This window comes from Lissotriton vulgaris, chromosome 4_1 (genome assembly GCF_964263255.1).
Source record: "Lissotriton vulgaris chromosome 4_1, aLisVul1.2, whole genome shotgun sequence".
Taxonomy (NCBI): domain Eukaryota; kingdom Metazoa; phylum Chordata; class Amphibia; order Caudata; family Salamandridae; genus Lissotriton; species Lissotriton vulgaris.
The window spans coordinates 912,215,853-912,241,188 of NC_141691.1; the positions used below are offsets into that span (position 1 = coordinate 912,215,853).

Below are 25,336 nucleotides of genomic sequence, written 5' to 3' on the forward strand. Positions count from 1 at the left end.
AAGAATATATCTAAAACAGCTGGTTTTGAAAAGACTCTGAATATGTGTTTTAATTGTCGTATTATTTTGAGAAGGAATTTAAATTTTGAAAGAGGTCTGGTAAATGGAGCAATGGGTCATGTTGATTTTATGAATTATAGAAATAGAGATGGAATTGAATTTTTAAAAATTAAATTTGATGGCATTGAGCAAGTACAACAAATCAGTCGTTGTTCTGCTAGATGTTTGCTTGTAAAAGACTTATATGTTCACCGAAAACAGTTTCCTGTTTGTTTGGCATATGCGGTGACAATTCATAAATCTCAAGGTTTAAGTGTAGATAGTGCTTTGGTGAACATTGGAAGTTCTGTGTTTAAAGAGGGTATGGCATATGTGGCATTATCACGAGTCAGAACTTTATCAGGATGGTATTTGATTAAGTGTGATGACACAAAGATTTGTGCAGATCTGGATTGTGTTAAAGAATACAATAGATTAAGAAGAGAGTATGCTCCACATTTGCCACAATATCCTCTGTTTGAAAAACGTGTGGTAGTCTGAAAAAGAAGAAATGAGAGTAATTGTAGTGAGGTAGTAGCAAAAAGACAAAAAGTAGATGAAAATGTAATTGAAAACAGAAAGAAAAAGGATTCTGATGAAAATGTTGTTGGATTTCAGTTTGAAAACAATTCTGGTGTCAACTGCTATGCTAATGTAGTGGTTAATGTTTTTTTTTTCTTCAAACTTTACAAGAACAGATTGTTGAAAATTGGGATCAAAGATTGTGTGGGTTATTGAATTCTGTGTTTGAGAAATGTAGTAGTGATAGAGCAAAAATAGAAAGTGTAACAGAAATTCGAAATATTTTAGACATGGTGTTCTGGTCAAGATAACTTTTCACAGAACATTCAGCAGGATTGTCAGGAATTTTTAATGTATATGTTTGGTGTTTTGGAAGATGAAGGTGTAGATGTAGAAAATATTTTTAGCCTTTCTTATCAATGGCAGCATGACTGCGACAATTGTAGTTTATCAAGTACTACTAGAATAGACACTGAACGATTTATATATTTGACTTTACCAGACTGCAAATCAGTGTCATTTATTAATCTAGTTAAAGCAGCTGATCATAATATGGTGTGTACCCAATGTAAGTGTCCAATGCTGTCCACATTATTTATACAAACTTATGGTCAGTATGTCATTTTAGTTTTCCAACAATGTAGACCTGATGGAACTAAATTGACAACTTGTATCAAAAATGTTTTGGCTTCTCCGTTATCGATTTCAGGAAGAACCTTTACAACTGTAGCTATTATTTATCATGACGGTCCTTCGACAACATTAGGACATTATTCATGCTACTTAACCCCTTCGAAGCTAATGACGAGCTGGGCTCGTCATGGCGCTTACCTGCCCTGCGCGGATGACAAGGCCAGCTCGTCATCAGCCCCACCCTCGGGGGAAGCGCTGGCACTCCCCCCGAGGTTCTCTGATCTTCGTTGTTTTGCTGGGGGCGGCAGCGGAAGACCTTCCGCTGCCGCCCCCGCCCTCCCCATGGGAGTCCCTGATGACGTCAGTGCGCACAGCGCGCGCTGACATCATCAGGGATTCCCAGCGCTCGGGAAGCCATCTGCTTCCTGCGCGTCTGGGGAAAAGGTAGGATTACAGTGTCTGGCGGGGGTTTGGGGCAGCAAAGAGGCATCAGGGGAGAGGAAAGAGTTTTTCCTCTCCCCTGATGTCTCTTTGCAGGGCATTTCTGCCTCACGATCGCGCACAGCGTCGCGATTGTGCGGCGGAAATGCCCCCACTAGCACCAGGGATGTAATTTTAGATTATAGGAAGCGACCACTTGGGCAAGGGTCGCTTCCAGGCGGGCTGTGATAATGTTTTCGTTTTTCTGCCCCCCCCGGGGGCAAATCGGCCCGTTTTTTTGGCCGTTTTGCCCCCAGGAGGGGCAGAAATTTCCCACTAGCACCAGGGTTGTTTTTTGGAGCCAAGATGGCGGCCATATTTTTGTTTTCGTTTTTCTGTCCCCCCTGGGGGCAAATCGGCTTTTTTTTTGCCGTTTTGCCCCCAGGGGGGACAGAAAATGCCCACTAGCACCAGGGATTTTGTTTTTCTGCCCCCCCCTGGGGGCAAATCGCCCTGTTTTTCGGCCGTTTTGCCCCCAGGGGGGGGCGGAAATTTCCCACTAGCACCAGGGATATTTGTTGGGGCACTGTGTTTGTTTTGGGAAGCGACCCCTTGGGTAAGGGTCGCTTCCAGGTGGCCATGATTGTGTTTTTTGTTTTTCTGTCCACCCTGGGTGCAAATCGGCCCGTTTTATTTGCCTTTTTGCCCCCGGGGGGGGCAGAAAATACCCACTAGCACCAGGGAATTAAAATTTAGTTTGTAGGAAGCGACCCCTTGGGCAAGAAGTAGTGCTTGGCTGGTGGTGTGTGTGGAGTGGCACTTGGCTTGCAGTGTGCGTGGAGTGGTGTTTGGCTGGTGGTGTGTATGGAGTGGCGCTTGGCTGGATGGTGTGCGTGGAGTGGTACTTGGCTGTCTGTGCATGGAGTGCTGCTTGGCTGGTGGTGTGTGTGGAGGTGCGCATGGCTGGATGGTGTGCGTGGAGTGGTACTTGGCTGTCTGTGCACGGAGTGGTGCTTGGCTGGCGGTGTGCGTGGAGTGGTGCTTGGCTGGCGGTGTGCGTGGAGTGGCGCTTGGCTTGCAGTGTGCATGGAGTGGCGCTTGGCTTGCAGTGTGCGTGGAGTGGTGCTTGGCTGGCGGTGTGTGTGGAGTGGCCCTTGGCTGGTGGTGTGCGTTGAGTGGTACTTTGCTGTCTGTGCACGGAGAGGTGCTTGGCTGGCGGTGTGTGTGGAGTGGCGTTTGGCTGGATGGTGTGCGTGGAGTGGTACTTTGCTGTCTGTGCACGGAGTGGTGCTTGGCTGGCGGTGTGTGTGGAGTGGTACTTGGCTGTCGGTGTGCGCTGAGTGGTGTTTGGCTGGTGGTGTGCGTGGAGGGGTACTTGGCTATCTACGCACGGAGTGGTGCTTGGCTGGCGGTGTGTGTGGTGTGGCGCTTGGCTGGTGGTGTGTGTGGAGTGGCGCTTGGCTGGTGGTGTCTGTGGAGTGGCGCTTGGCTTGCAGTGTGCGTGGAGTGGTGTTTGGCTGGCGGTGTGTGTGGAGTGGCGTTTGGCTGGTGGTGTGCGTTGAGTGGTACTTGGCTGTCTGTGCACGGAGTGGCGCTTGGCTGGATGGTGTGCGTGGAGTGGTACTTTGCTGTCTGTGCACGGAGTTCTGCTTGGCTGGCGGTGTGCGTGCATCGGTGCTTGGCTGGCGGTGAGTGGCGCTTGGCTTGCAGTGTGCCTGGAGTGGTGCTTGACTGGCAGTGTGTGTGGAGTGGTGCTTGGCTGGGGGTGTGTGTGGAGTGGTACTCGGCTGTCTGTGCACGGAGTGGTGCTTGGCTGGCGGTGTGTGTGGAGTGGCGTTTGGCTGGATGGTGTGCGTGGAGTGGTACTTTGCTGTATGTGCACGGAGTGGTGCTTGGCTGGCGGTGTGTGTGGATTGGTACTTGGCTGTCGGTGTGCGCTGAGTGGTGTTTGGCTGGCGGTGTGCGTGGAGGGGTACTTGGCTATCTATGCACGGAGTGGTGCTTGGCTGGCGGTGTGTGTGGAGTGGCGCTTGGCTGGTGGTGTGTGTGGAGTGGCGCTTGGCTGGTGGTGTCTGTGGAGTGGCGCTTGGCTTGCAGTGTGCGTGGAGTGGTGTTTGGCTGGCGGTGTGTGTGGAGTGGCGTTTGGCTGGTGGTGTACGTTGAGTGGTACTTGGCTGTCTGTGCACGGAGTGGCGCTTGGCTGGATGGTGTGCGTGGAGTGGTACTTTGCTGTCTGTGCACGGAGTGGTGCTTGGCTGGCGGTGTGCGTGGAGCGGTGCTTGGCTGGCGGTGAGTGGCGCTTGGCTTGCGGTGTGCGTGGAGTGGTGCTTGGCTGGCGGTGTGTGCGTTAATAAAAGTTAGTTACTTAGTTAGTCTAATGTTTAAAATTATTTTATCTCATATAGGTACTGTAAGTGGATCTCATAGTAAGTGATATCAGTATTATAGGAAATGTTGAACATGAGTGATCAAAAAAGGGAATATGAAGTTTTTAAGCATTGTGAAAATGTTATATGAGGTTTTCTTTGAAAACTTCGGGTAAACGGTAATTTCAGAGTTTAATTAGAGAAATTGCAAAATATACTCATATATCTGACACTATTTGGCCGTAAGGAAAGTTGAAGGTATGAGCAATAAGTTATAACTTAACACAAGGAGGAAAATGAAAACGTTGAGAATTATTTCAGATGTTCTTAGAGCTTTTTTCATCGAAAGTCGATGAAATGGAAGTTTTAGAGAACAGCAGAGTATTTTCCAACGAAAAGGACCTTCACTATCTACTATTTGGCCTCAAGGAAAAGTAAGTGAATCAAAGATTCGTGTACATATATGATTTGTAAGTTTATATGGGTTTTTAAAACACAATCTTTTAGATTGTGGGTTTTTTCCCGCTGTTATATGATGAAGAGTTTGAACTCACTGTTTTTAGTGAAATTCAATATATTCTGAGAACAGCAAAAATAAACTATCTAACATGTTGTATAAGTTATTCTATAGTTTGCATTGTGTAATTTATATTGTATTCCCATGGTCCCACACTAATTTTCCTGATTTTTTACCTCTTGACCTGTTTCTTCTATTTTAAAATATATATTTTACTAATTATAACTTTTTTTTTCTTTAAAAAGTGTAGTTTAAACATGCAATTAAGTTTACATTAATTATATGGTAAGTGTGACTAAAAAATGTAGTTTGTCATCACCCTTTGTTATAACCTCACTACTTTTCTCTCACCCTACCTCACTCCTGTTTCCTTACTCTGCTTCCCTCACTTATTCTTATCCTCCATGTTTACTTCTCTTTTCCTTACTTTCCTACCACATTCAACTTCTTTCAGTGCCCCTGCTCACCCACACTCCCTCACTTACCTTTTTTTTCTGGTTCACTTAGTGCCTTTCTGTCACTCCTTCCTTTACTTTCTCTGTTCTTTCTCTCTGTCACTCCCCATGTCTTACCCTTATTCACTTTTATCCACCCTCTTTCACCCCTCTTTACTTACACTCACTGCTCTTTTCTTTGCCTCTGTCACCGCTGTTCCTTTTCTCTGGTTCCGTCACTACCCGTCATTCCCCATCCTTTACTTTCATCACCCATTCACATTCTCCCAGAACCTCTGCTTTAGTCTTCTTCCTCTTTCTTCTCATCTTTTGCTCCCTTATTCATTTTCCTTTTCTCAGTTACTTCCACTTATACCTTTTTCTCTGTTTTCTCTCTATTACACAGTCTCTCTGTGTTCTTCCCTCTAGCTCTATTTCTCTTTACACCACTATCTCTGTCCCCTTTGCTCATGCTCACTCCTTCATTATTTTTTTTTCTTTTTTTTTTTGGTACGCTCCCGGGACGTGCCCGGTACGCGCGCTGAATTACTGCGCTCACCGGTGCACTTACCGGTACGCACACCGGGAGCGCTCCAGGGTGAAATATAAAAAAAAAAATGAATATACTTTAAAAAAAAGTATTATATTAATATACAATATAGGTTTCATTTTTAGAAAAAAATTTCTTTCTTAGCTATAGACATTTGCTAATAAATAATCTTAGAAATTCAATAAAAAACACATAGGTATGAGGCCCTATATAAAGTTAGGAATTAGCATTTAAAAAACCTATAAAATTCACTGAAAAAAAACCATAGTTTTCACACCAGTTATAGTTAGGAATTAGCATTTTAAAAACCTAAGAAATTCACTGAAAAAACCATAGGTTTCACACCAGTTATAGTTAGGAATTAGCATTTAAAAAACCTATTAAATTCACTGAAAAAACCATAGGTTTCACACCAGTTATAGTTAACTGGAAATTTTACTGACATAAAACCATTGAAATTCCACGTTATAGTTAGTTGGACTCACTATAACTTGCGCGCCTGCAATGCACTGCTGATGACGTCACATATTACATCACTCCTTACCCCTTTCTCTTAGGTTGTCCTCCCCCTACTCCAGTTTCAGATCTTCCCTTAAAACGCACCTTTTCACTGAAGCGTACAATTAGTTGTTATCCTCTGTTATGTTATTTTCTGTCTCTCCTCCCTGCTCCCTCTGTATAGCACCAAGGAACCTAATGGTGTTAGTGCGCTCAATAAATTAATTTAACATAACAACATAACATAACATGACATGGTCAGTGACATCACTCATGACATCACTGATGACACCATCCTTGTGACAGAGTGACAGACCTCCTTTCAGTGTAATGTGAGCCTTGAAACACATATTCAAGAATAGTATTTAACATTTTCAAAAAAGTGGAGATACCCATACCAGTTACAATAAACAATTCAGTAATTCCACCATCTATATACACATCCACTCATTCACAAACAGTTCTATATAGTCACTCATACATATACTCACTCATTATATGTAGTGATACACCTATACATCCTGTTACACACCGACAGTCATCCAAAAGTTACTCACACACATATTCACACATGCAAAAAAGTAATGAACATTCATTTATTTGCATATACAGCTATACACACACTACCACTTTACTTCTAAGAATACTTACACATACTTACTCTCTTAAACAATCACTTATATAAACACATACTAATTTAAACAGGAACTCTTATAATCTCTCACTCTCACATATACTCAGTTTTATAAATCAATACTCACATATACTAGATTAAAACATATGTTGTTACTGAAAAAGACAATAGTGAGACAGTCGTTTACTCACTAACATACACATATACACACTCATCCATCCATACAGTCCTGTACATGTGCTGTCTTCAAAACACATACAAACAGTGAGTCAGTCACCAACCCATACAGCCACTTATACACAAAGTGAAACACTGATACATACATTTCAATATATAAAAGTTACTTGCTAATATATGTTTTCACTAAGATACACTTAATAAGGCAGTTAACCAATCAATTCTTTTAAAAACAAACATACATTTACACACTTATTTAACCATTTATTCTTCCATCGTACTTTACAAATACATATAAAAAAAATATATATTTTCCAGAAAGACACACATTCACTGGATGGTGTCATCAGTGATGTCAAGAGTGATGTCACTGACCATGTCATGAGTGATGTAATATGTGACGTCATCAGCAGTGCATTGCAGGCGCGCAGGTTATAGTGAGTCCAACTAACTATAACGTGGGAATTTCAATGGTTTTATGTCAATAAAATTTCCAGCTAACTATAACTGGTGTGAAACCTATTGTTTTTTCAGTGAATATATATATATATCTATATATATATATATTCACTGAAAAAACCATAGGTTATAGACCATATATAGTTAGGGATTAGCATTTACAAAACCTTATTTTACTCGCACAAAACCATTGAAATTCGCATATATAGTTAGTTGCACTAACTATATATCGCCCACCCGCAATCCACTGCTGATCATGTCACATATTACATCATTCATGACATGGTCAGTGACATCACTGATGACATCACTGATGACATCTCAAATGACATCACTGATGACATCACTGTTGACAACTCAAATGACATCACTGATCACATCACTGATGACATTATTCATGTGATAATACGATGAACCTCTTCAGACTCTAATATAACCTTAGATACACTCAGTGTAAACAGACACTCACAGACTGTCACTCATCCATGGAGTTACTCACACACCTAGTCAGTCATGCAAAGAATCAATCACACCTCAATTTTCTCAACTATACAGGTATACACACCTTACTTATTCAAACATATACTAACACATATTTACTCTCTTATACAATCCCTGATACAAGTTCACAATGATCCATACAGCCACTCACACATTCACTGGCTCTTACGCACAGTTATTTATATATGCAAACTCTCACATGTACTGTGTTTTACATATGTACTCACTTTGACATGTAGCACCGAGATATCAATTCACTCACCAATACACTCATGCACACAGTCAACCGCCCATGCAGCTGTTTCCACATGCACTTTTGAACCCATACATCTAGTGAATCAACTGCTCACACATCTATGCACAGTCACACACTTCCCAGCCACCCACACACACACTCAGTCTCCCATACAAATACTTGGGCAACCAATCTATAACCCATATAGTTACTCATATAGCTACTGATCAACACATGCAGCAGTTTACAGAACAACAGACATAATGATGCACAAATTAAGACAGTTTAGTCACTAACCCATGCACTCAGTGAGACACATTTAATCACTCACTCATACAGTCAGTCATGCACCTACTAAATCCTTCATCCAGACACTTATACATCCACTCATTCTTCAATATGTCAGACATATTTTAACTTTACAGAAACATACAGTCACTGGATGTTGTCATCAGTGATGTCATCGGTGATGTCATTTGAGATGTCATCAGTGATGTCATCAGTGATGTCACTGACCATGTCATGAATGATGTAATATGTGACATGATCAGCAGTGGATTGCGGGTGCGCGATATATAGTTAGTGCAACTAACTATATATGCGAATTTCAATGGTTTTGTGCGAGTAAAATAAGGTTTTGTAAATGCTAATCCCTAACTATATATAGTCTATAACCTATGGTTTTTTCAGTGAATTTTCAAGGTTTTGTAAATGCTAATCCCTAACTATACATGGTCTATAACCTATGGTTTTTTCAGTGAATTTCAATGGTTTTTAAATAGCAAATATCAAAAGCTGTAAAATGTATTCTTATTCTAATTCAAAAATATATTTTATATTTTTGTAATATATATATTTTTTTATTTTTTTTTAAATTATTTTTTTTGTTTCGCTGCCGGTCCGCAAAACCGGGCAGCTTCCCGTTAGCTTCATTTTGTTCCGCGATCCGGTCCGCGAACCGGTAAACGTTCCGTTAGCGCAACTACCGCGTTAGAAATCAACATTGTGACGGGTCGCGTAAGCGCGACGTAACACCTTACCGCGTAATGCGTATTATGACGCGCCGCGTTAGAGCACCCGGAAGCGATCCGGGGCGCGGCGCGGACCGCGTAACGTAAGCATAACAGGTCATGTGACTTGTTTATAAAACTTTTCATTGTTTCATTTTACTTTGGGTTTCCTAATGATGGAAGGCTTGGTCATATGACTTAAAAATAACACTTTTCATTGGTTTAGAACATTTTTTTTTCCCAAATGATGAAAGCCCCACCTTTTTTTTTCAAACTCTGACTTGTAAAGCAAAGGACCCAGATGCATTTACAGTTTATCACTAACAATGTTCCAGGCTAATGTATTTTCCCGGGAAATTTACAACTGTCCTGCAAGTAAAATATTCCTATTTCGAGAAAAAGGGCGTTTCTTCGTCCCATGAGGGAGCCGTTGAGCAAAAGAGGCTCGGCCTGCTGTCTTAGTCACTGATAGGCCTGAATATCGGATTCTTATTGATCACTTTATGTTGCAGGAGTGGAAAACACAACAGCCCTTGACCATTTATGTTTACAGCATTCCTGCGTATTATACCTTTTAACCGTCATGTAATTGGGCTGCTTTATTTCACTTGCCTTTTACTGATTCGAAAACAGTGGCTAATATTCAAAACTTTACCAATCTAGGTACTACTACCATGTTTTGTTTTAAAAACCTTTATTGTGAAAATGTCAGTATACAAATACGGGCCTATAACCACGTGGGCCGGCCACGAAGCAAACTGGAATCGTATATGATGAGGGGATATTTACACTGTAGAAGAACGTAACGGGCAGGCCATTAGGTTGCAAGAACTAAGGTGTCTAACAGTTGCAGAATAGGTGGACGTAAATTTTATAATTAAAGTACGACAGGGCCAGTTACAATAAAATTATCTAGATATACATTTGCGGGCAAGTACCATGGGTGACGTTAATTCGAACTTTCAATAGTACAGTAATCAATAACACATCAGAACTTAATATCAATAGGGATGTCCAAATGTTCAATCAGTACTCGTCCCCGCCTGCCATGTGCTTCAAAACTGCATACATATCTTGTGATATCAAGGCTGGGCAACCAGTACACAACAAGGAGTTGCGAGTCCCATTTATACCGGCGCCATTTTGGGCGAGGCCGTGCAGGTCCAGGATATAGTCAAAATGTCTCCACCAACCAGCGGTCGTACCAGAACCCCTTTCGGCAGTCAAAAAAGGTTCCGGGTCAAGGTGAAGTGGGATATGCCAGTAGCCTTGTCACCTTTTCCAGTGAACCATGCTTGAAAATTATTTGAAGACCCACACATGATAAGAAAATAGTTCATAGAAAATTGTCCATATTCCTTTTTAACACTGCCTTTCTTCCTTTGTTTACTTTACCAGCCACGGACCATTAAAGACGTTCTGGAACACATTTTATACTGCTTTACTCTTATGTTTTCAATTGTAAACATGCACTGATATGAGGGAAAATATAGGCTTTTTGCAGGGACATTAGTACACTGGTTAGGCCAGAAAAAGAACACCCAATTAGAAACACTATTGGCTGGTTCTGGTGGATGTACATGCAGCTAGAATGGCTCGAACTGGCTGGTTTGTGTGAATATTTTTGGTGTTTGACAGGGCTGGCATGATCAGGTTGAGAATGTGACTGTACAGGACCAGGCTGGTTCTGTTGGGGGTTAATAGGGCTAGAATGGACCTGGCAGAGCCACTTTGGTTCTGGTAACTGTGTCTTTACCTGGATGAGCTTTTTACCTCCAATTGGATTTGTTTTTATGTTTTCGGAAGTGTTTGCTCTGCATGCACCTAATGTTACTGTGAATTTGAATTTGACAACACATTATACCATGGCTTATCTGACCTCTCAGCTCGGGACGGTGTAGCTCGCTTCAGAGGGCAAGCCGAGGGTTGATTGGCCACTGGGGGATCCAATCAGAATCCTGCTTGGATGTAGGCAGTGGAAGGACCAGTTGCCACACCTACATAAGAAGCAGCATATCCAGATGGGGCCAAGGGATAGTCATTATGCCCTGCCACCATCTATTTCAGGAACTAACTATTGGGCTACAATCGAGTAAGGTATAACATTCCTCCCTCACTCACAATGGTACTAAAGGATTTAAGAGTCTTTGCACCCCCTCAACAAGGGACTCGAGGGATTAGTAGCCTTTGTAACCTTCTAACAACTAAGCCAGCCCCGGGCACTACCCTCAGAATACACAAGTCTGATCTACTTAATCTCCAGGTTGTGGCTCCTTAGTGAAGCACCAGGATGAGATATTTTTTCTCCTGGAGTCTCAGTCCCCAAACATCCTGTTCTTAACAGAGACATGGCTTACGGAACAGTCCTCCCCAGACATACTTTCAGCTCTTCCCTATCAGTACGATATCTAACAAACTAATAACGCCACTGGGAAGAGGGGGGGGGGGCGAGGCTATTATCAAGAAAGAGTTCTGTTTTGTTAAGATGAACGGTGAACTCTTTAGAGCTCCCCTCTGTGGAGAACTCAGTCATCCACTGGGAATCTTCGTCCTCGTCCCTTATATGCGTTCTGCTATATAGACTTTCCAACCATATGCCGGCTTTTTCTCAGGCCCTTGCAGAATCTCTGATGTCTCTAATTGTCGATCATGCTAATGTTCTCATAATTGGAGGTTTCAACTAGTGGGCTAATGAGGAAGAAGGGGGGCAGCAAGTTGCAGATCTTACGGCTGTCCTGAATGACTTAAATCTGGAACAATTAGTAAATAGCCCAACGCATATCAAAGGACACATTTTGGATCAGATTTGGACCACCAAATTCCCTGTGAAGAATTTGAGTATCGCCCCTTGCCGCTGGTCAGATCATCATTTGCTGTCCTTCTCAGTGACTCTGCCACACTGGAACAGCCCCCTATTGGTCCTACTATATTCTCAAGAAATTGGGTTTGGGTCAACCTTACAACCTTCTGTGAGGTATTAAGTAAGTCTTAACCTGCGCCGAAGGAGAACATAGAAGCTTATGAGCACAACATTAAAAGCTGGCTGAAGGTGGTTTGTAATGATCATATTACCCTCCATAGATCTAGAGCACCAAGGTGCAATGAGACCAACAAATGTTTCTCTGATGACCTGAACTTAGTCAAACTTAATCTCTGACAAGCAGAAATAAATTGGTGGACTAGGTACTTGCCAGCAAACTCATGAATGCCTCTAGTATATTCAAAGAGATATTTAAGATTGTCTCTGATCTCTCCAACCCAGCTAGAGATACCATTCCGGTTATACCTACCCAGGATCTGTGCAACTCCCTCAATGCGTTCTTTGTCAACATAATTGAAGCTATCAACAATAGCATTCCCCTTGCCCCTCACTGAATAATCTACCATTAGGTTAGGAGAACAGTCAATTGAGTACTTGCTTCCCCAAACTAGTGCAAGAGGACCTAGTCTACCTATAGACAAAGGTGTAGTCAGGTTCACCAAATGATATTTGTCACCCAAAGGGTCTGGGAGCAGAATGTACTCAGTTTGCTGACCTTGTACTATCTTTTTTCAATCAATCCATTAATTTGGTAGTGGCCCCAAAGTCTTTCAAAAAAGCAACTATTGCACCAATCCTAAAGGAAGCTGGAGCTGATCCCAACGATATGAAAATTTTCCGGCCTATCTCTCTCCTACCCTGTATGGCTAAACTACTTGAGGCTAGTGTAGCCCGACATCTATGCTTAATCATTGAGGAGTCAGGCTTCTTGGACCCAGCTCAAGCAAGTTTTCGGCCGGTACATTCCACAGAAGCAGTGATCATGTCTGTTGTTGATGACATGCGTAGGGAAGTAGATAACGGCAATACTCAAGCCTTAGTACTACTGGACCCGTCTGCAGCTTTTGAGACGGTTGACCATATTATCTTGGCTGACCAGGTCAGGGCCGCAGGTTATCGGAACTCAGCGCTGAACTGGCTACCCCCTTTTTCTTTTTCTTCTACTGAGGTACAACTGAATTGTGGGGTTCCCAAAGGCTCTTCGCTGTCTCCTCACCACTTTAACATCTATATTCGCCCCTTGATCAATGCCCTCAAAAATAAGAATATCACCATATTTAACGATGCAGATAACATGCAAGTGTTATTCTTGATTAAAGATAGTCCCACGTCTCGACAGCAGTTTCAGGACACTATTCTGTTCATTCGGGATTGGATGAACAGAAACCATCTGAAGTTGAACTCTTATAAAACAGAAATAATTATCACATAAAGTAAGATGGATTATTGGACCCCTCGTTCTGTCCCGGGGAGATGGGCTCCCCCTGAACCCAAAATGGCAGTAAAAAGCTTAGGCATTATTATCGATGAGGAGCAATCCCTCAAGCAACATGTAGGAGCAGTGACTTCAGCTAGCTTCTGCTGGCTCCGACTCATAAAAAATATTTAAAATATTCTTACCAGGTAGCCTCAGACCCACCTAATAATGGCATTAGTCATGTACAGAATTGACTATGCCAATTCGCTTTATCTGGGTCTCCCCAAGGTCCTGATGTTTAGGCTCCAGTTAATCCCAAATCAGGCCTCACGGCTGATCCACAATCTGCCCAAACATGGCCACATCATCCAGGTGACCATGGACCTTCATTCGCTGCCTGTGGGACAGAGAATAATGTTTAAAGTATGTTGTATAGTCTTTAAAGCCCTCTACCTGAACTATCCCCCATTTGTGAAATCTCAGATCATAAAATACTGCCCTACTAGTGCACTAAGATCTAGTGACTTTCACTTCCTGGGTATCCCCTCTTGTAAAAAAAAAAGGATCACAGTGCGTAGGTTTACCGTTATCGCCCCTTGGGTGTGGAATAGCCTGCCCCTGGACCTTAGGTCCACTACTGAACTCACTAGATTCAGGATATCTCTGAAGACATGTTTTTTCAGACAAGCTTACCAATAAGTAGGGAGGGAAGCTGATCAGTTTCCTAACGCCAAGAGACCGTTTGGTGAAGGTGTGCTTATGAAATGGACAGTAACATAACACAGCATACCAAAACATAACATGGGCTTGCTCTGAAGGATGTAAAGGGTCAAATGGCTTTGAGCAGGGGTAGACCTGTTGTAATTCTGTAGGGTTTGAACACTGGGTCAGGCTAGCTGTTTCTGATGCCTGATGATGATGCTGCCAATGCAGTTAGAATACACTAGGTTGGGTTGGGCTATTTCAAATGGCTGTTAATGATGTAAGAATGGACCATATAGTCAGGCTAGTGCTTCTCATTGCTCAAAAGGCGGTAATTTGTGATATTTCGCTTTTTATTTGGACTTCATTGGCTAGTTTTTCTGGTGAGAAAGTGTCACTCATGGTGTCAACACATTAGTCAGCAAAATGTGATTCATAAGTACAATAAAACGATGCAAATGTGCAATATGAAAACTTGGCGGCTATGACACTCCTGTTAGTTCCCTTCCCTTTCTGGTTCTTTGCAGCACTTTTAAGATCTTTTTAGAGTCTCTTGTTGTTCAAATGGGTGTTCTTCCCTATAATATTTTTTTCCCTCCTCCGGTTGCTTAATTTTTTCTTGAGAGAAATTGTCACACATAGTTGTTGAGTTTCACTCTGAATTACACTGAATTTATGAAAACATTACACAAGAAATCTGACACCTTGGCAGCTATGATTTTAGACTGCAGCCTATCCCCAATGGCATTCAGGAGATTCGATATTGGGTCAGTGGGGCTCATTTAGAGCATGGCAAAATAACTTTGCTCACATTTAGAAATGTAGCAAGCCTTTCCTTCCTGGAGAGAATGAAAATGCATTTGCCTCGTTGACGGAAGCACTTTTGTCTAATCTGCTTGTCTAGCGGAACTGCGATGTTGTTTTCCAGACATGCATGGTCATTAACTTTACTTTTATGAAACAAATACTCACATTGGCAAGGTTATTTCTTAACAGCAAAATACCAAGAACCCTGACACGGAAGGAATTTTCAATGTTTGCAGTGGGCCATAGTACTTTCTCTGCTTGAGTTTGCTATACCTTACCAATGTGTGACTGTGTCCTTGCCCTAAATAGGATGGGCCATTACTACTGAGATCTTGAAGTACTATTTACCAATTTACAGCAGGGCTCCTGATCTGCCAAACTCTAAGGGGCATATTATCAAGAACGGCGTTGTAAATTATTTCTGGTTTAGCGGCAGAAAACTGCTGCTAAAGCGGCGATAATGAGCTTGATCATATGCCCTAGAGAATTCCAATAAAAGTTAATGTCCTGGTGTGACCATGAGCTTCTACTGGAATTCTCCAGGGCATATTATCAAGCCCATTATCGCCGCTTTAACGGCAGTTTACTGCCGCTAAACTGGCGATAATTTTAACGCCGTCCCTAATAATATGCCCCTAGATAACCCACCCATGTCCAGACGTTATGTAGTTAGAGTGCCGTCTTGGGACATGTTGAGGGGATTTAGGTATCTCCTAACAAGTGTGGGCCTTCTCCTACAGAGTGGCAGTGATCTTTGGTGCTGAGAAGGTTACTCCTTTGGTTGCAGAAGGACTTGTAGGTTCAGAATGTGAAATCTATCTAGTCTGAATTACTGGTAAATATGTTCTTGCTTGAGGGTAGGTGTGGAGTGCATTTATAGGCCATTGTACATCATTGCAGTATCCTGTGAATTAAAAAAATAACTAGTCTTGTTGAAAATGCTGTGTGTGGATCATTTGGTTCGCTATAATAGCTTTTTATATACAGCATTTTCCAATGAAGATGTATGTCGTTGTTGGTTGTTACATTGTGTATTTTGGCATTCCACCTTTCGACTGTGTTGTTATTGATTTTAGTGCTGCTTTTTTATGTTATGATATGCAACATTTACCACCTGCTCTGGGGAGCAGGAGAACTGTGGTGCTAATTTACCATGCATTCCCTCTTGTTCAGCATTTGTAACCCCAGCACTTCTATTTTCACATGTCGTATGTACCACACGCAATGATGCAGGGCTATTTTACTTGGTATTTTCACGTGGGATGTGTTATCACTTGCTAATTCACTTGTAGTAGTACAGAAAGATATTACGGCTTAAAACATGTTTTAGTGGTAAAACATGTACAAAACTTGTAATGGAGACTGTAGTTATTAATAGTTATTTGAAGTGTATAACATAAAGAGATGGTAAAAATATTTTAAAAAATCACACATATCGTGAGATGAATTTGTTCCACATGATTCTGATTTGTCATTCATGTTGAAGACCATTTTAACAGGACACTAACTTCTTCTGTGGCGTTTCTGTTCAGAATTATCAGGTGAAAAATGTGGCTAAGAAATGCTTGCACTCAAACTGAGTGAATGAGACTTCTATATCTGTCTTGTTTGTCCCACACATCTGCAGCTGCAGTATAATCAGATACCTTGGCTGTTCCAGCAAATTCATCAACCTTCAAGTATGGCGAAAGAATGGCATCTGCCTGATTCGATAAAAGATGTCAGGTACAACCGAGTCCCCATTAAAGCTGAACCACAAACAGAAAAGTGTAAGGTAAGGAATACCTTCTAAGGTATTACGAAGTTCACCTTTAAGTTATTCTCAGCTAGTACAATGGACTGGAGTAGTGTTTCCTAACTTACTGACTTGTGTGGACCCCACTTAATCACTGCTGGAACTCAAGGACCCCTCACTGAATCCTTATTATAATTCAAGGCACCTCCTGGGGCAATACCGTAAGCCAGGGACCCCAGCATAAATAATGTTTGAGAATTTGAAATGCCAAACATTACACAAAAGAAACAGTAAAAAGCATTGATCTAACAAATACATAAATTATGAAATATTTTATTTAATTCACAAACAAATATTCGAAAAGTCTGAATTTTAATGGGAAAATGTGAGCTTTTCTAAAGTGAATTGTAGCCATTCTTCCCCCTTTACTATAGTCCATCTGATGCACTTGCACTGATCCACGACTCAATCTAAGGATAATAATTTAATTTTTCAGCCTCCAATTGAAAATTCCTTCCCATTTACAGAACGTTTAAAAAAAAATGATAAACAATGTTATTAGTTTATAGGAACATAAACAGAAGCCTCATATTTCTTTGCCCTGCAACATAAATTAATAAATTACAGACACTATTCTCAGTAGACTTGCCTCATGTTGACTTACTGATTATCATCAAACCCAACCCTAGGATTTGACACCACCCTATACATATTACAGTATCTGTTCTAGTCATTTACCCCATATGCAACCATATTCGGCAGGACTGCCTCTTGCTTCGTAGACTGGTTTTTCTTATACAGTGCACCAGCCCACACCTCTGTTCCATTTAGCTCTAGTGGGGGGGGGGGGCAGGGTCTTTCCTTGCAGCCACAATATCTCACTTGGCTACCATAGTAGCCGTCCCTAGAAGTATTTTATCCATCTGGGAGCCGTCTAAGCCTTCCATGACTCCCAGGAGTGGGGCTGGGGGCAGAGCAGGACCTCCCAGCCTAGTAAGGTGATCAGCTTTGATGCTGTTGCCGACCAGTATGGTGTAAGGATGGTGCAAGACTAGACCATGTGATAGAAGTCTGAAGGCTTTGTCTTGGCCCGTGGGTAGGCAGGGAGGGCTGAAAACCTGCACGGTGTAGGCGGACAGGGATGTGGTATGCGCAGTGGAGGTAGTATAATTGGACCAACAGGAGCCTGGCCGAGATAGTGATCACCCGGGGGGCCATCAGGGCATCTCTCCAATCCTCATCCTCAAGGGAGTAAAGCCATGGTTCCCAGCGGCGTCTAAGGGATCTAGGGAGGTTGGGGAGTTGTTAACCAGTGAATGATATATCTTAGATACCCCTCCTCTTCCAAGGTTCCCCATCAGGATTTGGGCTTCGAGGGGACTGAAATCTGGGAATGTGGTGCCTGTAGGTGCGTAGAGGGTGTCGGAGTTGTAGGTATTTATAGACATTTTAACATTTTTACCATCACCCTTTGCTTCTTCAATTATCTAATAATGTTAGAAAAAAATATAAGCTGTTGTGCAACCCCTGTGTTGGCTTCGTGGATCTCCAACAGTACCCAGCCCATTGGAATAGAGCACATATTATAATATTGTTTATGAAGGCAAACAAAATGCTAAATTCGAACTGCTGAAACATGAGCACTGGCTTTCCCCCTGCTGTTACACACTGAGTGCATCCGGCTCATAAGGGAAAAGTCGGAAAACTGGCAGACAAACATTTTGCCACATCTGGAGTAGCATGCTGTTCTTCTAGCAAGACTCTTTAAGGGTATTAATGCAAATCATTCACCCTTTAATTCACATTCACTCCTACTCTCCACAGGCTCAGAAGGAATGCACCAGGGATGAGACACTTCAAGCTCTTATTGCTAGTATCAGAAAGCCATTATTTATCCAGCATTTAATTTTGTATATCTTAATGTGCTTGAATAACTTCCCATTGTCAGGCTAGTAGCCCTCAGTAATCAATGCCAAGAAAGCACTATACCCATACACTAACATAACATTGAAACAATCCCAATCTGCAATCGAATCACCTAATTGTATGACCAGATATCTACCTAATGAGGGGTGAGGGGAGTTTCAGAGCTCTTACACCTAGGCTCCTCCTGTCAGATTTGTTATCGCACGTCAGGGTAACAGCTAAGCATCTGGTGAGTTGTGCTTTTTCTCATCAGCTGCTGCTTAGCTCTTATATTTTTCTGGCTTTCCTTATCCTTGGGATCCCTCTCTATTTCAGTGTCAATATGAAAGTGTTATTTCTGTACCATTATTACCTGGATGAGAACATGTCACATAATAAGGAATCCTACAAACTGTAGCCTGTGAATATGGCAATCAAGTCATGATAAGGAAAAAGGAGTCTGACCCACAAGTGAAGAAACCTTTTAAAGTTCCTCACTGACTCCATTGTCCATATTTCATTGTCGTGTCTCCTCATGGTCCATATCATATAAACTAGCCCGGGCTTGACCATTTTCCAAGGATCACATATGATAATTTCCTGCCAGGTCTTCTAAGAGATAAAAGTAACTTGCAACACTCAGGTTTCTCTCATAACAATGGGTGTTCATGGTATGGATAAAAATACATGTGGGGTTTTGTTGGGAAATGACAGCCCTGTGCCCTCTTCTTTGTTGAAATGTTTCAGCTTTCATTGGCCCATAGGTTCCAGGGCTTTCATTAAGACAAGCCTTAATGCACCAGTATCTATATTATTATTTTCCAATGTTAAACTGTTGCCCTATCTCCTTCTCTTCAGACATATAACATGCATCATGCAAAGAGTCATTAGTCAGTGCTCCTATAAATGACATATCAATATCAAAGAATTTATATATATATAGAGGAGGAGCAGCGCGAAAGTGAAATGCGGAGGCCGGGTCAACACTCAAATCCAATCAGAGTGGACTGTGACCCCTTTTAAATTGGCCCCCAGGTGGAATCATATTCACTTGAAGAAACATGGCACTGAAGAAAGCCGACAGGCTGAAACGCATCTGCCGAGCGTTTCTATCAACATTCTACCCAAGCGCTTTGATTTTGGTAATAAAAACCAGCAAACAGCACCGAGCATGTGTCGGATCCGTTTTTCATGGAGGAAAGGGGGATTGGACTATATATATATATATATATATATATATATATATATATATATATATATATATATATATATATATATGTATATATATATATATATATATATATATATATATATATATATATATATATATATATATATCCACCGCTTGGCTCCCTTCCTCTTTGCTAGGCGCTACTTTTCCTTGGTCGCGTTGCTCCTGCGGTTGAGCCAACCGCTAACAATTACAGCAGGTTTCCCCGGTCTCGAGATGGGTGGAGTCGCAGACAAAAACGGCACTCAATCGCTTGCTTCAGTTGATTTTGGTGTTTATTTCATAAATCACAAATCCATTGGGGGGTCAAACAAAAAACAACCGACGCGTTTCGACAGCGTCCGCTGTCTTGGTCACGGTGGACGCTGTCGAAACGCGTCGGTTGTTTTTTGTTTGACCCCCCAATGGATTTGTGATTTATGAAATAAACACCAAAATCAACTGAAGCAAGCGATTGAGTGCCGTTTTTGTCTGCGACTCCACCCATCCCCGAGACCGGGGAAACCTGCTGTAAATATATATATATATATACACATATATAATAATGTTAAAGCTTAAAAAACAGAAAACAGGCACGGAGCACTCACAGGACCTTCATGATTTCTTTTGAGCAAATGCATTTCGGCTTTCTGCCTTCTTCAGTCCTCATTCAAACTTTTATTGAGAGTACAACATGTTTAAATTGCGGCAAAAGTGATTTCATTGGTGCAACCTTAAAAAGTGGCAAGCAACAAAGGAGTGTTGTTGTGTAAGCTGCAGCATGGGTTGGTCAGTAGCTACATGAGTGTCTATATGGGTTATTGATTGGTTGCCTGAGTATTTGTATGGGAGACTGAGTGTGTGTTGGTGAGAGGTGTGTGACTCTGTGCATAGATGTGTGAGTGGTTGATTCACATCCATTCACTTACCAACTCACCAACACATCCATACACAGACTCACCCACCCAAACAGCTGTTTCCGCATGCACTCTTGAACCCATACGGTGATTGTGAGAGTGGCCGTATCAATGAGTGTGTACTTGTATCAGTGATTATATTAGACAGTAAGTTTGCATTAGTATCTGTATAAATAAGTGAAGTGGTGTGTGTATAACTGTATAGGTGAGTAAATGGCAGTGTGATTGATCCTTTGCATGACTCACTAGGTGTGTGAGTAATTCCATGGATGAGTGGCGGCGTGTGAGTGTCTGTATAGGTGTATGAGTGCATATGATAGTGTTGTATTGATGACTGACTGCATGTATGAGTGATTGTATGGGTGAATGAGTGGATGTGTGTGTAGACCTAGGAATCAGTGAGTGCTGGTATTGGTGTGTCGATGGTAGTCTGTATTTTACAGTGGATGTATCATTGGAGATGTCATCAGTGACATCATAAGTGAAGTCACTGACCATGTCATGAATGATGTAATATGTGACGTCATCAGCAGTGCATTGCATTGCAGGGGCGTGAATTATAATTAGCTCAACTAACTATAATGGCTGAATTTCTCTGGTTTTGTATGAGTGAAATGTCCAACTAACTATAACGTCCCTGAAACCTATGTTTTTTTCAGTGAATTTCTAAGGTTTTTTAAATGCTAATTTCTAGTTATAACGTGCCTGAAACCTATGTTTTTTTCAGTGAATTTCAATGTTTTTTTAATGCTAATTTCTATCTATAACATACCAGTCTCATTTCCAGAGTGGTGGAGAAAGGTGAGCTTGGCCTCCGAAACACCTCTTAGCAATTCCACTCTGTGGGATTTACTGGAGGTAGCAGGAGGAGTAGTTAGCCCTCAACGTCAACCTTGGGGGCCAACTATCCCTTTTATTACCACCAGTAAGTCCCACACAGCAGGATTGCTAACTTCTTATATCAGGCCCCGCCCCCTCCATGCACCACTGTGCAAACATGCCCCCTAGCACGTTGTAAGTTGGGGGTTATGTCCCCTTGAATCCTGGGGGCCAAATAGTCCACCAGGTACCTCCAGTAAGCGGCACAGAGCTGCTTTGCAGATTGGTGGTCCAAGGCCACGCCCCTTTTTACACCTCTCTGCAACGCAGCTCTGTGGCTCTTACTGGAGGTACCTGTTGGGCTAGTTGGACCCAAGGGACCCTCAGGATTCAAGGGGACTTAATCCCCCAATTTACAATGCGCCAAAGGGCCCGTTTGCACAGTGGTGAAGGGAGGGGCTGGGGCCTGATGTGACAAGTGTGCAAACACCCCCTGTGGCACGTTTTTAGTTGGGGAATTAAGTCCCCTTGAATCCTGAGGGTCCCTGGGGTCCAACTATTCCACCAGGTTCCTCCATTAAGCGCCACAGATCTGCATTGCAGGGAGGTGGTCCAAAGCCACACCCCTTTATACACCTTAAATATTAAAATATTTAAATATTTATGTGCCCCGGGGAGGCGGCAGCCCCCAGGGCAGCGGGGGATGGCATAGGAACTCTCCTGACTCGCCTGACACGTACTTTAGAACAAACGCCCCCCGTAGCAGAATCAGATGCCCTCTTAGCAGACTCAAACTTTCAGAACTGGCTCAATTGCGCCCTGAACACGGTTCTGCCTCTCAAAATGGTGACAAAAAAAGCAGTACTTTTAAATCCCCATGGTACACCACAGAACTTAGAGACCTCAGAAAAGCCTGCAAAAAGTCTGAACGCATCTGGAGGAGAGACTGGGCAGTTAACAGCAAAGCCTCCTACCAGTCTGCCTTGAGACTCTATAAAATTGCACGGCAGAAAACTAAAGCACACTTCTTTGAGGAAAAAATTAAACTATCGGTTAACTCCTCTAAGGAAACGTTTAAGATTGTCAAGCAACTTCTTAAAGTCCCGGCCCCGGCAATCGCAAACGAGGATACCGAAGCAAGGTGTGACCAGCTAGCGGAGTTCTTTGATGATAAAATACAAAGAATTCTTGATAGTCTACCACAGACTGTCACAATCTTAGGCGTTAATACTTCCCCGCTCCCGACAACTGGTCCCCGGTTGGACGTGTTTAAATGCATCACTAGGGAGGACTTTTGTAAGACACTATCCACCGTGAATAGTGGCTCTCCTTCTGACCCGGCGCCTATGCACATCCTCAAACAAATCGCAAGTACCATTGCCCCCCTTGCTACAGAGTTGTTAAACTCCTCATTTACCAATGGGGTAGTACCCCCTAGCTGGAAGCAGGCCAGAATTAAAACTCTCCTAAAGAAACCGGGGCTAGACACCACCGATCTAGCTAACTTTCGCCCGATCTCTTTGTTACCTGGACTGGGCAAAATCGCTGAAAAGCTAGTGAATCAACAGCTCTCAGGATTCTTGGAAAGTAATGGCTTACTGAGCGACTCCCAAACGGGTTTTCGCCCGGGACAGGGCACTGACACAGCCCTCTTAGTGGTGGCTGAGGAGGCAAGGTGCATCTTAGATTCAGGGGGATCAGCGGCACTGATCCTCCTGGATCTCAGCGCTGCATTTGATACGGTGGACCACGAAATATTGGTCCACCGTCTTGCCAGACTGGGCATTGCAGGGTCAGGCCTTAGATATTTGGAATCCTTTTTGAACAAACGTTCCTTTAGGATTTGGGAAAATGGTGTCATGTCGAAGTCTACTCCCTCCAGTGTGGGGTCCCCCAGGGATCGTCCCTGAGCCCCACTTTGTTTAATGTTTACATGGCCCCGCTGGAGGCGATAGTAGCCCCTTTTGGGATTAAATCCATCACCTACGCAGATGACACACAACTAGTCGTCTCGCTGACACAGCAAGTGGGATGTTTTAGACAGTCTCTCGGGTTGCCTAACTGCAATTTACTCCTGGATGACCGGATCAAAGCTCAAATTGAACGGAGCTAAAACTGAGATCATGGTCTTGGGCCATCAATTTACATCCTTGCCCACAGAGTATTGGCCGCCTTGCATGGGTGAGTTGCCCCAGCCTAAAGAGAAAATTAAAAGCCTGGGGGTTTGGTTCGAACCCCAACTAACCTTTAGGACACATGCCCAGAAAGTCGCAGGGGGATGCTTTGGCCAGCTTCGGGCAGTACGGCAAGTTCTCCCCCTTCTGCCTTTTCAGTCCAGGAAGCTATTAATCCAGGGTCTAATTCTATCAAGACTGGATTATAGCAATGCTCTTTTCCTGGCAGCACCAAAAGCCACGATTAATATCCTGCAGCGGGTGCACAACGCAGCAGCCAGGTTGCTTATGGGGGCTCCAAGAAGAGCCTCGGCCAAACCATTGCTGAGAGCCCTCCACTGGCTTCCAGTCCATGAACGAATCATTTTTAAATCATCTTGTATCACCCATAAGACACTGCAAGGCAAAGGCCCTCCGGCCATGAGAAACTTGATTTGTCCCTACAGACCGGCTTGGGCCCTCCGATCAGACGGGGACAATCTTGCTATAGTCTCGAGAGTGAGGAAGGCCCGTACAGGAGGCCGCCGCTTCTCTATAAATGCGGCAAAAAACTGGAACGCTCTCCCAAGGGACATCCGGAACTAATCTTCTCATCTTAAATTCAGAAAATCACTTAAAACTTTTCTTTTTCCTAAAACCCCTTAATATTCCAGATTCTCAGAGTTTTTTCTGTTATCAGTCAGGTAGCGCTGGGACGTTCTAGGGCAGCCATGCGCTTTACAAATCAAATTTCATTTAATTTAATTTCATTTCCTGCATTTCATTGACAAAGTTCTGTGCCCCAGGAAGGTGACGGACCCAAGGACTGCGGGGGCTGAGCGGGTCCCCCTCATTTTCATTGTTTACAGCCCTGGAGAGGTGTCGGTCTCAGGGACTTTGCATAAGCCCAAGAGGGGGCCCCACGAGCCCCCCCTCCTTCATTCCCCTGGATTTTGGCTCACCAGGGGGCTCTAAAAAAAGACGTGCAGGAGCCAGCACGTCTTTTTTTAAACAAATTTTGCCATGGATCTGCAGATCCACAGCGAGTCCTTCACAATTTAAAAAAAAATGCTTTAAAAGGTTGGTGGTGCCCTGTGGGGCTCCCCACCACATCTGGAAAATCAGGGTAGTCCTACCCTGCCCCCTTTTCTTTCTTTTTTACTTTTTTTCTTCAAGCCAAGTCCCAAGATGGCTGCCAATACTTCCTGGTTGAAGTGTTGGCAGCCAATCAAATTTTAGTAGGATCTGCGAGTCCACTGCAAGTATATTTTTTAAACTTTAATTTATCTGAAACTACTGAAAATATTTATACCAAATCACCAAAAGCACACTTTTGAGACCAAAATTTAGCATTCTGCCGAATTCGGTGTAATTATGTTCAGAAGTTTGGGCTGTGGTTGTGTTAAAAAAATGAAAAATCCCCATAGACACAACATTGGGAAAACATGTTTTGGCACCCCACTATTTTCTTGGCATCAGCTTGATGGATCCCCCGAAACTTTAACACAGCAGCTGAACCAATAAGGGGACATTTTGTGAAAATTTCGTGGAGATTCATCAAGCGGCGCCAAATTTATTGGCAGAACAAAAAAGGTTCTACTATTCATTTCATTTCATTAAACTTTATTCGGTTCAAAAAATAGGAAATCATAAAAATGACATATTACCATTAAATTACAAATCGTCTATAAAAATATGCAAGACACAAAATAGATTCCCAAACATACAGTACAGTAATTCCATTATGTATTCAATAAATAAAAGGAGGAGGGCATCACATTGATTCAGTTGTTAATTAATTCATAAAATACGTCATCCAGGTTCCTTAGGGTTCCAAACATTTTCTATACCTTAA

The 25,336-nt window shown here is 42.6% G+C and overlaps 1 protein-coding gene across 1 annotated transcript in view; it reads left to right on the forward strand.

Moving 5' to 3' along the window:
* LOC147722710 (uncharacterized) overlaps positions 1 to 25,336 on the forward strand; it is an 819,082-nt gene that overhangs the window by 439,555 nt on the left and 354,191 nt on the right. Inside the window, exon 5 of the mRNA XM_086967362.1 lies at positions 16,370 to 16,516. Coding sequence (XP_086823488.1) covers positions 16,370 to 16,516 — 147 coding nt within the window. The remainder of the gene's footprint in view (positions 1 to 16,369; positions 16,517 to 25,336) is intronic.